The 14,306-nt window shown below is 35.0% G+C and overlaps 1 protein-coding gene across 2 annotated transcripts; it reads left to right on the top strand.

Moving 5' to 3' along the window:
* The first annotated feature begins 1,802 nt into the window (after window positions 1–1,802).
* On the top strand, window positions 1,803–13,570 carry LOC122052304 (diacylglycerol kinase 2-like). Of its 2 annotated transcripts, XM_042613771.1 has the most exons (9): window positions 1,803–1,983; window positions 4,677–4,781; window positions 6,504–7,699; window positions 8,519–8,894; window positions 8,996–9,072; window positions 11,179–11,298; window positions 11,383–11,547; window positions 11,741–11,878; window positions 13,062–13,570. In XM_042613771.1, exons 3-9 carry the CDS (start codon window positions 6,572–6,574, stop codon window positions 13,212–13,214), a joined length of 2,157 nt encoding a protein of 718 aa, XP_042469705.1. In that variant the 5' UTR covers window positions 1,803–1,983; window positions 4,677–4,781; window positions 6,504–6,571; the 3' UTR covers window positions 13,215–13,570. The 2 variants fall into 2 exon arrangements, with proteins under 2 accessions (XP_042469705.1, XP_042469704.1); XM_042613770.1 differs by lacking the exon at window positions 4,677–4,781.
* Window positions 13,571–14,306: the final 736 nt, after the last annotated feature.

Genomic DNA, 14,306 nt, shown 5'->3' with positions numbered 1-14,306 from the left:
ACCACCACATTATCCTGGATGGCTTGCCATTCGCTTTTTATATATACTAGATATTCAAATATAACAATCCAATTAATCTTGGGTCTGATTTTATATTCCGTCCCAAATTCAGAAAGTGCGATACCAGTAATTCAATAGATGTATTATGTATGAAAATTAAATCCGGGTTAATTGAAAAATATATCCTACCTTTTATTACCCTACAAAGCCCTTGGGCGGTGGCCTTGACGTTTCAATAGTTTGATTATTTAAATTTTTTTTAAAAAAAAACCTCTGTTACAACTATTAACATTTTAAAAATAATTTAAATAATTGTTAGTTAAAAAAACAATAGAAACATACATGAATTCAAACCCTTGGATGAATGAGTAAAAGCAATCAATGGTGAAAACAAATCCTCATAGAAGGGAAGGAGGGCATAGAATCCTTCACTAGTTGCGACTACCCAACCAAGCGAATTCATTCATGCCCGTGTTGCTCCAGCTCGCAGCTCCAGGACATCTCCAATCGGAGATTAAATTGTTGGTTTTAAAAAATAAACCTCCATTTTTAAACCTATCACTATTGTGTGACTTGGGCTTTTGATTTAAATAAAAAATTTAGTTCTAAGAGCAAGAAATAAGTTTTTAATAATTTTTTATGGGCCCTATTAATATCTAGCTACCATGACTCTATATATTTATATACATAAATATATATATTGTAACGATTAAAATAGTAGAGTAATAAACCTACCTTTTAGTTTGTCATTTGGATGCTCTAAGTGAGTTTGTAACTTTTGATATGGTAGGTAATATGATAAAAATAAATTTACTTTTTAGATTTACCATTAGATATGCCCTCTCAAGGTTCCTTGAGGTATAGACATAAAATTGTATTTTAGTCTTTTAATATTAATATAAATATATATATATATATATATATTTTAAATTCATCCTTTTTCATTCAGACATAAGACTAACAACGGCTAATTTAAATTTTCTTTTAAAAAAAGTAAAATATATATTTTAAAAAAATATATAAAATTTAATTTTCTAATTTTTGAAATGTAAAATTATTATTTAAATTATTATATTTAAGAAGAAAAAACAATAACAATAAATAAATAAATAAATACATTAAGAAATGAATTGTATGTATGGTAAAATAGAATTTTATATTAAATTAGGGAATGTAATTAACGAGGAAAGTGTGAGATGTAAATGGAAAGTGTAATCGGCAGCACATGCTAAATTTTATATAAAGTTAGGGAATATAATTCATAAGGAAATAAGGATAACTATTTTATGTAAATGAGAAATAGAATTGGTAGCATCATGACATTTATTAACACGGACAAACTCGTAAGGTTCATTAATTAATATTTGATAGCAACATAAAATTGTTGGCTTGAGTATTAAAAGTAATGGGCTCCCATTTAATTGGGGTCTAGGCATATGCCTACCATTGTTGTGAGTTCGCGGCCTCTCCATATTACCATGACTTGGCAATCTCACAGTGACGTCATGAGCTCACGATTGACGAATGAATGATGCTAAAAATCAAATCAAAATTTGAGCATTTCAAAAATTAATCAGTAATTTGAAAATAAAATAAAATAAAATAAAAATCATCATAGACGCTTTTTCTACCTTTGATTCAATTAATTAAAATTTATGTTGTTTATTTAATATTTTTAGGGGGGAAATGCATAAAATTATCAATTAAGCGGACCAATTTTTCAAAAAATGTCCCACTTCCTTCGATCGGACTTGACTAGCGTATAAAAGTCCGGCCACGGAGGCGCGATGTATATATATACAGGTTTCGTAGATCGAAGGCCTCGATGTAAAGTGGTCGACGGCTTCGAAGCCCTGCTCCGCTTTCCTCACGTTGCGGATTCCCTCGGCACCTCTCCTTTTCCTTCCCCTTCCTCCCCTTTCTTCGCCTTCAAGGAAGATTCGATCCAAGGGGAGGACATATCGGGGATTTTTGATTTCAGAGGTAGGCATGCGATTTTTTCCTCTCGGTTTCAAGTTTCTGACCCTGATCACGCGCAATTTGTAGATCCCTTCATATTTTTCTCGCCTTTGTTGCTCGATTTGAGTTTGAAAATTTAGGTCTCGCCCAATCTCTCCATTCCGTCGGCTAAATCTCTGATTGTTGAATGGCTCAATGGGTTTTGATGTATATTTTTGAATTCAACAAGTTTTGCTCTAGATTCGTTGTTGATTAATGCTTCTCTGGATAGATTCAGTGATTTGGCTTGTATTGTTTTGCACTCCTCGTAAACATCTTTGTGGGGGATTTTTAGTACATAGCTTTTTAGGTCGGAAGGAAGTGCTTAACTTGATCCTAAGCTTCTGCCAGGACCTTGGATAGCTTAGATCCGTTTTTCTAAATCACGAGGAAGGGTATAAGGATTTTATTCTGCCAATTATCTACAAAATTTTCAATCACTTAGCTTAGTGCCCCAGCAAATTGGACATTGAGATGCAGAAAGAAAAAAATGTCTAGAAGAAAAAACTGAAAGCTAGAAAGAAAAAAGTTTGTTAAGGAATACCCAATTTACATGGTATAAAAAGATTGACTATGTGCACAGAGAGAGATGTGTTGCCACAGACATAAATCACATTACTTTAACATGGGAGATGGTTTATGAACCTTTTATACTGTTAGAAGTTTGGCATATTTATACCCACTTGGATCTCATGCATGTTAGACCATGTAAATATTTGATCGCATGAATAACTAAGGCTGTATTGGAGGAGGACTAGATCTGTTGGTAGGCTAGTTTGCAAAGAGACCTTATATATGCTTAGCATAACACATGGTTTGGTTGGTCTATGAAGGAATGTTGAGATGGATTTGGGATGTCATAGATCTACTTAAAGATCTGGTAGAGATTGATTTTAGTTGAGAGCAACAATCCTGTGACCATGATGGAAGTGTTCTACCCTTTCACCCCCAACGAGCTCATTAGGGAGCTCAATCCATTATGCATAAGAATGTTAAGTTATCAATTAAATTCCACTCTAACAGTTTTTTGAACTACTAGTACTTTGTAAGATATTCTTACAGGTATAAGATCAAATCTAGTTTAATTGATTGTTACGAAATAGGTTTAGAAAAATTATAAGCTGAATTGTTTAGTATGCAGTATGCAGGTAAAGTTTTTTGCAATAACTGGATTTGTTTATCACATATTTTGCATATAATTTATTTGAACTATCTACACAGATAAAACAGTGAATTTTACCACACCAATCTCTTATTAGGCTTGAGTGAGGAAAATGATGCTATATGTCATGACCTGAAAGGGGATAGCCTCCTTGCTCTTGACAACATCTGTCTATGCATCATAACCACAAAATTGTACCACTAAAACGATGCACAAGGCTTTAACAAGAACAAATGCTGAAAATAAATAATATAAAAATATATTGACACAATGTTTAACTCATGATGACTAACATAATTAGATCCATGTTGATTGACATAAGTGGACTCATGTTAACAAATGAAAAATACTCAAAAAGTAAAATGCATAGAAGGAACAATCCATCTAATCGGGGGAAAAAATAATTGGACACTAATAGAACCATTTTCAGAATGGTTATCCTGAAATACTATTCAAACCTTAAAGATCATCTTAAGTTTATGAATCCGGAGGTCAAAGGAAAAGTGAGGAGTGAGAAAACAAGTGCAAAGTGGGGTTAAAAAAGGTGTGTATGAAAAATCTCATAGAAGATAACAACAAAAGCCACTTGCATACTTAGCATTTAAAATAACTCAGAAAACATAGTCCCTGGTTTGCTGGTGTTAATAGATGAGCTCTTGACATCAGCAATGGATTTTGAGGACAACAGATGTTGACAGGGCTACTAATGTTAATTGGAATCAACTTAGACCATACCGTTGGTACAATCAACCCTTCTCACTTGCACACGTTGCAACGGCAGCTGCGCTTGCCACAACTGTTGTGTAGACAGTGTGTAACCACACTTACAATGGTGATTGGTTGGGTCATACATGCTATGACAACCGTTTGAAATGTGATTGTAGTGCAGTGGCGGTCGCTCAGACTGTATCTATGATGGCCATGCATGTTGTGACATTTATATCTGTAGCAATTGTTCCCATTGCGACAAATGAGTGACTACATGTGTAGTGGGCATGCCCATTGTGATTGACTTGTGAGACACAATCGCTGCTTCACGCCAAGGGGTGTATTGGTGCCCTCGACCTGTGGCGGTGTGCTGTGCCTTTAGCGTCTGTCAATGACCATGCCTTCAGCTAATGATCATGAGGTTAGTAGGCACCCAACACTAGTTGAACACGTGCTGACTGCCCCTAGACAGCTAGCCCCTCCCTCTTGTCACGTGTCCTTCCTCTTTTTGCATGTTTTCAATTACTTTGACAATTATTCAAGGTCCAAATCAAATTTTCCTTCGATGGTTTCAATGGGTGTGTGCTTTTTGATCTCCAAATCATACTCTAATATCATTGTTGGAAATTGGAATCATCATAGCAAAAGGCAATGCATTGACGCAACTGATTTTGCTAATTTTTATTTCTAATGCTTGGTATTGTAAATATTAATCAAACCCAAACAATGAAAGGAAAGCAGTGATTAAACAATTGTCTTATCTTGTGGAGACCTGTGGAGCAACACATTCTTTATTTTACCCATGCAGCACAATCTTCCTAGGAAGAAGCAAATGGTTTGTGCTGGGGCTTAAAGTGGCAATGACTCCTAGATGGTGTTGATGGTGGCAGTTCCAAGGGCGAGAGTGAAATAGGTTAGATTTTGTTTTCATATTACAAAAAAACTACTTAAGTTGTATATAACATTGTACATTGAACTCATCACAAACATCTTATGTATCCCTTAGGATTTAATACTAGCCATTATATCTAATTTATTAATCAAACCTTCTAATTAAGAGATATTAATTAATTAGGATCTTATATAATTAATTCTCTTTTAATTTTAAAAAATTGCAAGAAGGTTTTTGAAACCATTTCAATATTTTATATCCTTTGTAAAATTATTTAAAAATTATATATTTTATTCTAAATTAATTTTTACAATATTTATAAAATTAATCTGAACTGAAATAAAATTAATTAACTCAATTAATTTATAATTTAATCTCTTAAATTGTGCAAATTAACCATTAATTTGGTAATTAATCTCTCTCTATTTAATAAGATAAATTAAGTCTTAATTTATCCCAATTAATCAACTTAGTTAATAATTAATTTCATTAATTGATGAGATAATTATACATTTAGTTATCTACTACTCTTCCTCAAACTATATGCATTGTGACAATGAATGTACATAAGTGATCAAACTCTTTGACCAAACTGTTTTCGTTACTTTAGGCATAGAAGACTAGTTAACCTCTAGCAAGACATCAAGCCTACACACTAGTCTAAAAGTAAGTTACAGTTTTTCCAACAATGTTACTAAGCAATATAGTTCTTTTATCATCTTATTTCACGATATGCACTTACAACTTTTCCTAGTATTTACCTTGTAGGACACATTCAAATATTTATTTTATACAACTATGTCCTACCTGAAGGAATATTAACTTGAGAAGCATTCTCAATTGAATTCCATTGTACATAGGATTAATACACGTGGTCACCAGCATTGAGTAATGATAAGTCCTATATTGGTTACTCCCTCATATCTCTAAGATTTATAACATACCTAACAACAAGCATACATGTAACCCTTTCAAGGGGCCAAACAACAAACATCACAATATGTTGGCCTTCTCACAGGATGAATTGTAATCTCAAGTATAAGCACCAATTGCATTCAAGTACTGTAACTGCATGAGAGTCCTATAGATTCTAGGTAACATATCAAATGGATACTTATGGAAAATCACGTCTAATGGCTTGTTATAAATATACCCATCCATATACTTGTTTAGACAAGCTATTTATAGGTGTGAGATAGCATGGAACCTTTTTTCCAATGAAGATTATATCTATGTTCTCAAGATCACTATGACCAAGAACAACATTGGTATTGTCTTTATTATTGTCTCACATCTCACTTGGTCTATTTATTACAATCTACTAATTGTACAAACTTAGTGAAATTGATAAATAAAAAAAATCATTAATAATGAGATGCAATTACATTGCAGAGTGTGATTATCTTTTACAATCCTGTTTATTTCTAGGATACTATCACTAACACTAACACTAACACAGAGGATCTAGGTTGAGTTAATCTAGCAAACAAATTGAAGTTCCATTTCTAGCTTTATAATTTCTGTGCTTTGACTTCTTTTGGCACTTATAATTTGAAGTTGTTATCTGTCTCATTTTGCCTAATGTTTGTTTTGATTTCTAGATATACTAATGATACATGGGTTTTCTTATATTACATCCCTCTAGTCCTTTATTAAGTTTAATGCTGTGGACAAATGACCTCATTTTCTATCCTTCAATGAAATTATTAAATGGTGATTTAGTTTTTTTTTTTTTTTTTCCAGGTTTGCTTTGGGAATCGTTTGTTCTGCTATAACAAGCTACATTGATCAAAGGACACCCGAGGCTACTAATGATGGATTTTAGCTCTTTACTTTTTAGACTGGCTACTACTGACTTTAAGGTTCCTGGATTTGGGGTTTTTGCTTGGCTTACTGCTGGATCCTTTGGGCTTTTAGCTGCTGTTTATGCTTTCCTGAAATTGCAGAGGCGAGTATCCCTTAATTGGGTTAAAGCTGCAGCTAGGGAAAAAAAGAAGGCATGGGAAACACTAAAATGTCCAACTTCTCCCCACATATGGGCAGAGGACTTTTCACATAGTGATCAACCTTCCACATGCTGTGTCTGCTTACTTTCACTTGTGTCTCCACAAGCAGTTGGTTCCAATGGGATGCACAATGGTCCCATTCACCGTTGCTCTGTTTGCGGTGTTGCAGCTCATTTTCGATGCTCCCAATATGCTGCAAAAGACTGCAAATGTGTGGCACAGGCTGGTGCATCTCACTTGCTCCATCATTGGTCAGAGAGATGGGTGGATCTAGACCAAAATACTGAGATGTCTTCTTTCTGTTATTACTGTGATGAACTATGTGGTATACCTTTTCTTGGTGCATCGCCTATATGGCGTTGCTTGTGGTGTCGGCGTCTTATACATGTAGATTGTCATCCCAAACTAATAAAGGAGACTGGTAATGATTGTGATTTGGGTCCTCTTAGAAGGCTTATTCTTTCTCCTCTTTCGGTCAAAGAAGTAGGTGTAAGACAGTCCAAAAGTGATATGTTCAGTTCTATTAAGGAGGAGTTCATTTCTTCATCAATGGGAGGACGCATGAGAAGGCGAAGAAACCGAAGTAAAAATGGGAATAGCCAGTCTTCTCTTATTGGAAACCCTAGTACTAGACTGCTGAATGTGGCTGAGGAAAATTCTATATTTGAATCATTGCTTTGGTGGCTTGCTGGATGGAGAAAATATCATGAAAAAAATAATCAGGAAAATTCACTGTCAAGTCTTAGAATAACCAAAAAAGATCTCAACACAAAAAACCAGGACACTATTGCCTGTGATGGAAAAGAAAAGTACAAGCTGGTGGATATGCCACAAGATTCCAGACCACTACTTGTTTTTATTAATGCCAAGAGTGGAGGTCAGAATGGCAACTCTGTAAGGAGGAGATTGAACATGTTACTGAACCCTGTACAGGTAAATGTTCTTTATGCTCCTCTTTAGTTAACATCTTTCACAAGTATTATGATCTCTGTGTCTAACATATTAGTGTACATTTCAACAATGTTTTTTTTATCAACTTGTATTCTCTGAACAAGTCTTCTATTCATTTTTTGTTCAGGTAGATTTCAGCTAGGCACACAAATTATTGTGTGGGTTGATGATATTTAGATGGTCCAAAACAAAATCTAATCAGAAAGTTTCATAGTTTTCTTTGGCAATATAATATCAAAGTATCTAAATTTATCTTGATATTTCATTGAGAAAGCATAATGATATGTAAGCGATCCCTAATTGTCAGTTAGGTTAGTTCTTAATCAGAAAGGCTGGTAATTTGCTTTGGCAATATTATATCAGTGTATCATAACATATCTTGATCTTCACTTGGTGGATCTGTATGCAAAAGCACACAGGTTTAAGTGGTTCTTAAAGTGCAAGATCAGGATAGTTCAAAAGAAGAGAGATTGGTAGATTGCTTTGGCAATATAATATCGAAGTATAGAAATTTATCTTGATCTTCATTTGAGGACTCTGCATGAGAAAGCACATTAGAGAGAGAGTGAGAGAGATGGTGAGCAATGCAAGAATGTGTTTACATGTGCTTTGAGGGCAGGGAGAGAGACTAATTCATACAGTGGATTAGTGAAGTGGACTATTAAGGTTACCAATTAACAAGAGAGTTCAAAAAATATATGTGAAGATCTTTGATTTGGTTGTATTATCTGCTACTTGATGTTATGTTCATAAATTATTAGTTCTATGAATTCTGATGATTGTTATATTTAATCATTTCAGGTATTTGAATTAAGTTCTACACAGGGACCAGAAGTTGGATTGAAGTTGTTTCATAACGTCCAATATTTTAGAGTTCTTGTCTGTGGTGGAGATGGTACTGTAGCCTGGGTTCTTGATGCCATTGAAAAAGAAAACTTCGACTCTCCTCCTCCTGTTGCAATACTTCCCCTTGGCACAGGGAATGACTTGTCCCGAGTATTACACTGGGGAGGAGGTTTATATTCTGTTGAAGGGCAAGGTGGTCTAGGATCCCTTCTTCATGACATCGACAGTGCAGTAGTTACAATGCTAGACCGCTGGCATGTGACAATTAAAGAACATGATATGGAGCAAGGTGAAAATTTAAAGCAAATGAAATTTATGACAAACTATCTAGGTATGCTTGCTTATACAGTTTGCCACCTTTGTCTATACTTGAATATACAATAGATACATTTTTAGTTACTTTTTTTTCTCCTTGCCATTTTTATCTAATAGGCATTGGATGTGATGCAAAAGTAGCTTATGACTTTCATATGACTCGGGAGGAAAGACCCGACAAGTTTTACAGTCAGGTAATGGCTTCTTTTGTTTTTACCACCTGAGCTTCGATATTCCTGCTGTTAGTTGATATACAAGATATGCTGTACTTTTTGCATATTAGTTCTTTTACCAGGCTTTAGTGTTTCACTGGTTAAATTTGCCTGTGTCATATCTGAAAAATTAAAATTTTATGTTTTGACAGAAGACAGTTTCAAAATCATAGCAATCTAGTACTACTGCAACTGCATAGTATGCCTTAAGTGACAACATGGTGCCCTCTTTCTCATTATTTTTTTTAATTCTCACACTAACTAATCCTTTGTATATTTTCACATTGAACATGCAAACATTTTTATGTACGGTTGATGCTACTTTCAGTGACATGACCTTTTAACTAAAAATATAGACATGCCAAAAATTACAAATTAATATTACTTCCTTTTTTGTTAACATAATGACGGATGATAGTGCACATTTAAGTTGGATGTCTTGGTTTTTATTATCATTATTATTATTATTGTTATTTTATTTGGTGGAGTTGGTTTCTTTTTCATCTCAAAACACCGACCTTACACTACTTATACTGGATGAACTTTGTATGGGATGTCACTATGAAAGATGAAAGGTCTTCTACAATGAATCCAGGTTGCACTAGGTCATGAAAACCATGATATCTTCATCCAAGTTGTAATATATACTCATAAACATTTTTTAGAAACTTCTAGGTTGTTAAAGAGGATATTCAAATACAGCTATAACAGCAACAGAAAAACAAATCCTACAAGGATCTTATGCCCCTATGAACTCCACATAAGTCTAAATATCATGATTATTTCGATTGTATTTTTTATGTTGGTAGAATTTTTGCATTTTTCATTTATCCTCAACTGCAAGTTAATTTGACTTATCTATCTCTGAATAGCATATCTACATTTGAGCGACAAGTTTTGGCAAGCATAATTGAGGGGGCGTTTGGTTCTTTCCTAGGAATAGGAATCGGAATGAGAATCATTGTATTGTGGAATGAGAATGAGTATGAGCATGGATATCACTCTTAAAAGCAATGTTTGGTTAGTTGTATATCTTCTATCGGAATAAATCAAAGTTTCCTTTTTTTACCCTTAAAAAAATAAAATAAGAGAAAAAATTAGATGTGAGAGAAAGATGAATGTGAGAGAAAAATATGATGAAAGAGAATGATGAGAGAGAAAGTATTATGAGAGAGAAAGTGTGATAAAAAAGAATGAAGAGAGAGAAAGTGTGATGAGAGAAAATGAAAAAAGAGAGTGTGATTGGAGAGAGCATGATGAGAGAAAATATGATGTGAGAGAAAGTATGATAGGAGAGGATGAAGAGAGAGAAAATATAGTGAGAAAAAAAATGAGGAGAGAGAGTGTGATGAGAGAGATTGAGGAGAGAGAAAGTATGGTGAGAGAGAAAGTGTGTTGAGGAAAAAAGGAGTAAGTGTGATAAGAGAGATTGAGGAGAGAGAAAGTATGATGAGAGAGAAAGTGTGATGAGATAAAAGAGAAAAGAGAAAAGAGAAAAGAGAGTGTGATGGGAGAGATTGAGGAGAGAGAAAGTGTGATGAGGAAAAAAAGAAGGAAGAGAGTGCGATGGAAGAGATTGAGGAGAGAGAAAGTGTAATGAGAAAAAAAGAGGAAAGAGAGTGTGATAGGAGAGATTAAGGAGAGAGAAAGTGTGTGATAAAATGATGAGAGAGAAACTATGATGAGAGAGAAAATATAATGAGAGAGAATAAGGAGAGATAAGTGATATGAAAGAAAAAATAAATAAATATATTTTGATATTTGATATTAATGGAGAAAATTTTAGTTTTAAGTCAAGGGTATTTTTGGAATAAGGGAATATTTTGATTGATGAAAATAGGGTAATGACTCATTGAAGGGGAGGTACATGAGAATGAGTTATTACCCAATTTCAAGGATTCATTCCCTTATTTGCATTCCTATTCCGATAATCCAAACATTAACAATGGGAATCAATGATTTCCATTCCCATTCCCCACTCCTATTACCCTAAACCAAACGCCCCCTGAAAATGCCTTTTTTTTTGGTACAAATATTTTAACCATGCACATGAATTACTTACTATTTACTCTGATTGGCAACTTACAGTTTGTTAATAAATTACGATATGCTAAAGAGGGTGCCAAGGATATCGTGGATAGAGCATGTGCTGATTTACCATGGAGCGTCAGACTAGAAGTTGATGGTCATGAGATTAAAATACCTGAGGTGAAATTACGCTGTCGCTTGTCATCCATATAATTTTGTTTTGGTAGCTATCTCATTTTTATACATATTTTTCACGTTGATCAGAATGCAGAAGGTGTGCTTGTCTTAAATATTAGTAGCTATATGGGAGGGGTAGACCTTTGGCAAAATGACTATGAACACGAGGATGATTATGACATGCAGGCAATGCATGATAAAACACTTGAAGTAGTATGCATATCCGGAACATGGCACCTTGGGAAACTCCAGGTTTCAACTTATAATCCTTTCTCTTAGCAAACTTGAGAAAACTGAATGAAGACATGATATAGCAAAAAAATTTCTAGTTCTTGTTTCTTTTTCACAAATATCTGATAATAAATCTTAAGCATCGGCATCTTTGCTTGGTACATTTTTATCATGGACTAGGACACCATTTTGACACATGCTCTCTGGTGAATAGGTAGGGCTTTCACAGGCCCATAGGCTGGCCCAAGGAAAAGTAATAAAATTACACATTGACAGTCCATTTCCTGTTCAGATCGACGGAGAACCCTGGATTCAAAAACCTGGTTGTCTTGAAATAGTGCATCATGGGCAGGTATTTTTTATTCTCTTATCATGTCTTTAATATCTACAATTAAATTATGTCTTATTTGTGCCATGCTGATACTGATTCATATGGAGGCTCATAGAGTTAGCCTCTCATTTAAGTGTCTATTTAGTTAGATGGATGACCGAGTGGATGAATATGGATGGATGATTGAATAGGCAAGCGAATATTGTTTAATTTATCCTTTGTCTATTGATTTCAATAGATTAGTGTATGAAATCATCTATCCATCATCCGTCTAATTGGAAGAAAACGATATAGTCCTCTTTTTTATAACTTCTTTAATCTCTCTCATTTCATCCAGCTTCCTTTGAAGTGGCTTACTCGCATGGAACTGAGAGAGTTGGTCTCATTTATTTTTTATTTTTTATTTTTTATTTTCTCCTTTATTAAATTGTGGCAAGGCTAAGTATAGATCTAGCTTGTGAGATTGTATTTAGCCCCCAAGACTATGGTACAATAGAAGGGCATCAAATTATCACCCAGGTATCCACGGTTTGATCTCTAACTACGGTACATTTGTATAGATTTTTCTTCCAAATAGGACATGTAACCATGGGATATTAGACTTTTGGACTGCGAGTGCTCCCGATTTATCTGGCGGCCGGTGGTAAATTTTCATGGGCCGAATCGGTCAATCCAGATTTAGTGTTATCTGATTCAATATTTTTGTATGACACCGTATTTAACATGGGAAAGGGACTCAAAAGCAATGGAGATATATTTATGGGAAGCAAGCAATTATCCTGGTGAATAACAGGCCAAAAAATGTGATTGAAGAGCCAAGATGAGTGCTTGGCTACAGGAGCTCTTGTCCTCTGACGCCTAAAACCATTTAATCAACTAGCTCATCCGAGACTGCCAAAGTGGCGGTGGGCCCCTACACTCTTGCGAACAAATTGGTCCTCTCCAAGGAGGGAATAGAGTGTACTGGAAGGAGTGGGCCACTGATCTGCAGCATGAAAAGTGCAGCGGAATGGATGCCTGCATTTCCGGACAAGCATCATACTGCATGTTACACCAACTGTTTCTCTCCTTTTGCCCTTCCTCTCCTGTCTTTCCCCTTAAGCCCTAGTGTTTCTCATAAACTTGTGAACATCTGTAGTTGACCTATAGGATAGCTAAGTCTCTCTCTCTCTCTCAAGGACCCGAAATTGAATTGCTGTTACAGGTTTTCATGTTGAGGAGGGCATCTGAGGAGCCTACTGGGCATGCTGCTGCCATCATGACAGAAGTCCTTGTAAATGCAGAATGCAGTGGCCTAATCAATGCTGCGCAGAAGCGGTTGCTTCTCCAGCAAATGGCATTGCGTCTATCATCCTAAGCCATCGCCAACCAATCCATCCTGATATCCGCTTGAAGTTTATCATACAGCAGATTGAAAGAAGGTCATCTTCTGGCATTAAGATAGTGCTATTTCTTGAATTCTATATAGTCACTCTATCCCTTTGCAAGCAGAGAACCTAGTGTTACTTCTCTAGGGGCTCTTGGGTTATCTGCCCAATTAGTGTAGATAAAATATTAAGTGGGTGAAAAGGGTGATGTAGTCTTTGCCTTAGTGTTCATCTGGGCTGGCTTGATTTAAGTGAGTCTTACTATCGTGTTAAATTTTGTAACATGGATAAAAGTACTCAGAGTTGGATGCAGAGATAGAAAAAACCGAACTTCTATTTTTCTATCCATGTATATCTTGCGATTTGTGGTTGTTTGCTGTATTTATATCTATATATCTCTCTCTATATATTTATGGCTGTGAAAAAATGTGTAATTTCTATGTTGAAGTTATTAAGAAGTCCGAGGAAAAGCAAAATAGGCAGTGTTGAATGAGTGAACTTTTTTTGAAAAAATTATCATTATTGTTGCTTAGTGATTATAGTTGAAAGAACAAGAATTAGGTCTACACACTTCCGTCTTTGGTAAGAATATCATAGTAAGGATAAAAGACATACGAATAATTCTTTGATATCTGTTAATTTTCACGTGACGATCATGTTGTACTTGATTCATACATTATTAATTGTGACTTTGTTGTCAAAGTATAGTTTCATTGATGCATTTGTTGACATCTTCAAATCTAAGAGTTCTTCCATTCCACTTTCACTAGCAAACTTTTACAGCATCCTATGCAACATGTGGTAGAATTTGAATGCTCCTCGCATTCAAGTACTTTTCATTATTTTCGAACCCCGCAAATAGCCTCCTGCTTAAAGGTACGCTGGTCTTATCATATGCTTAAGCAAGATTAAGAAAAGAATGGAAGTATTGTGGAATTAGAGACACGATTTAGCGAGAGAACCATCCCCCGCCCTTCAATTACCACTCTCTTTTATAGCTTTTATTGCATAACGGTTCCCATCGTGATATTCATCCTGCAATGGCCACTGACCTCCAATAATGACTGCCTCCTCGTAACAGT

Source organism: Zingiber officinale, chromosome 3A (assembly GCF_018446385.1).
Source record: "Zingiber officinale cultivar Zhangliang chromosome 3A, Zo_v1.1, whole genome shotgun sequence".
In the NCBI taxonomy this organism is placed as follows: Eukaryota; Viridiplantae; Streptophyta; class Magnoliopsida; order Zingiberales; family Zingiberaceae; genus Zingiber; species Zingiber officinale.
Note: the sequence above shows the minus strand (reverse complement) of the source record. Positions and strands in the feature narration are given on the sequence as shown.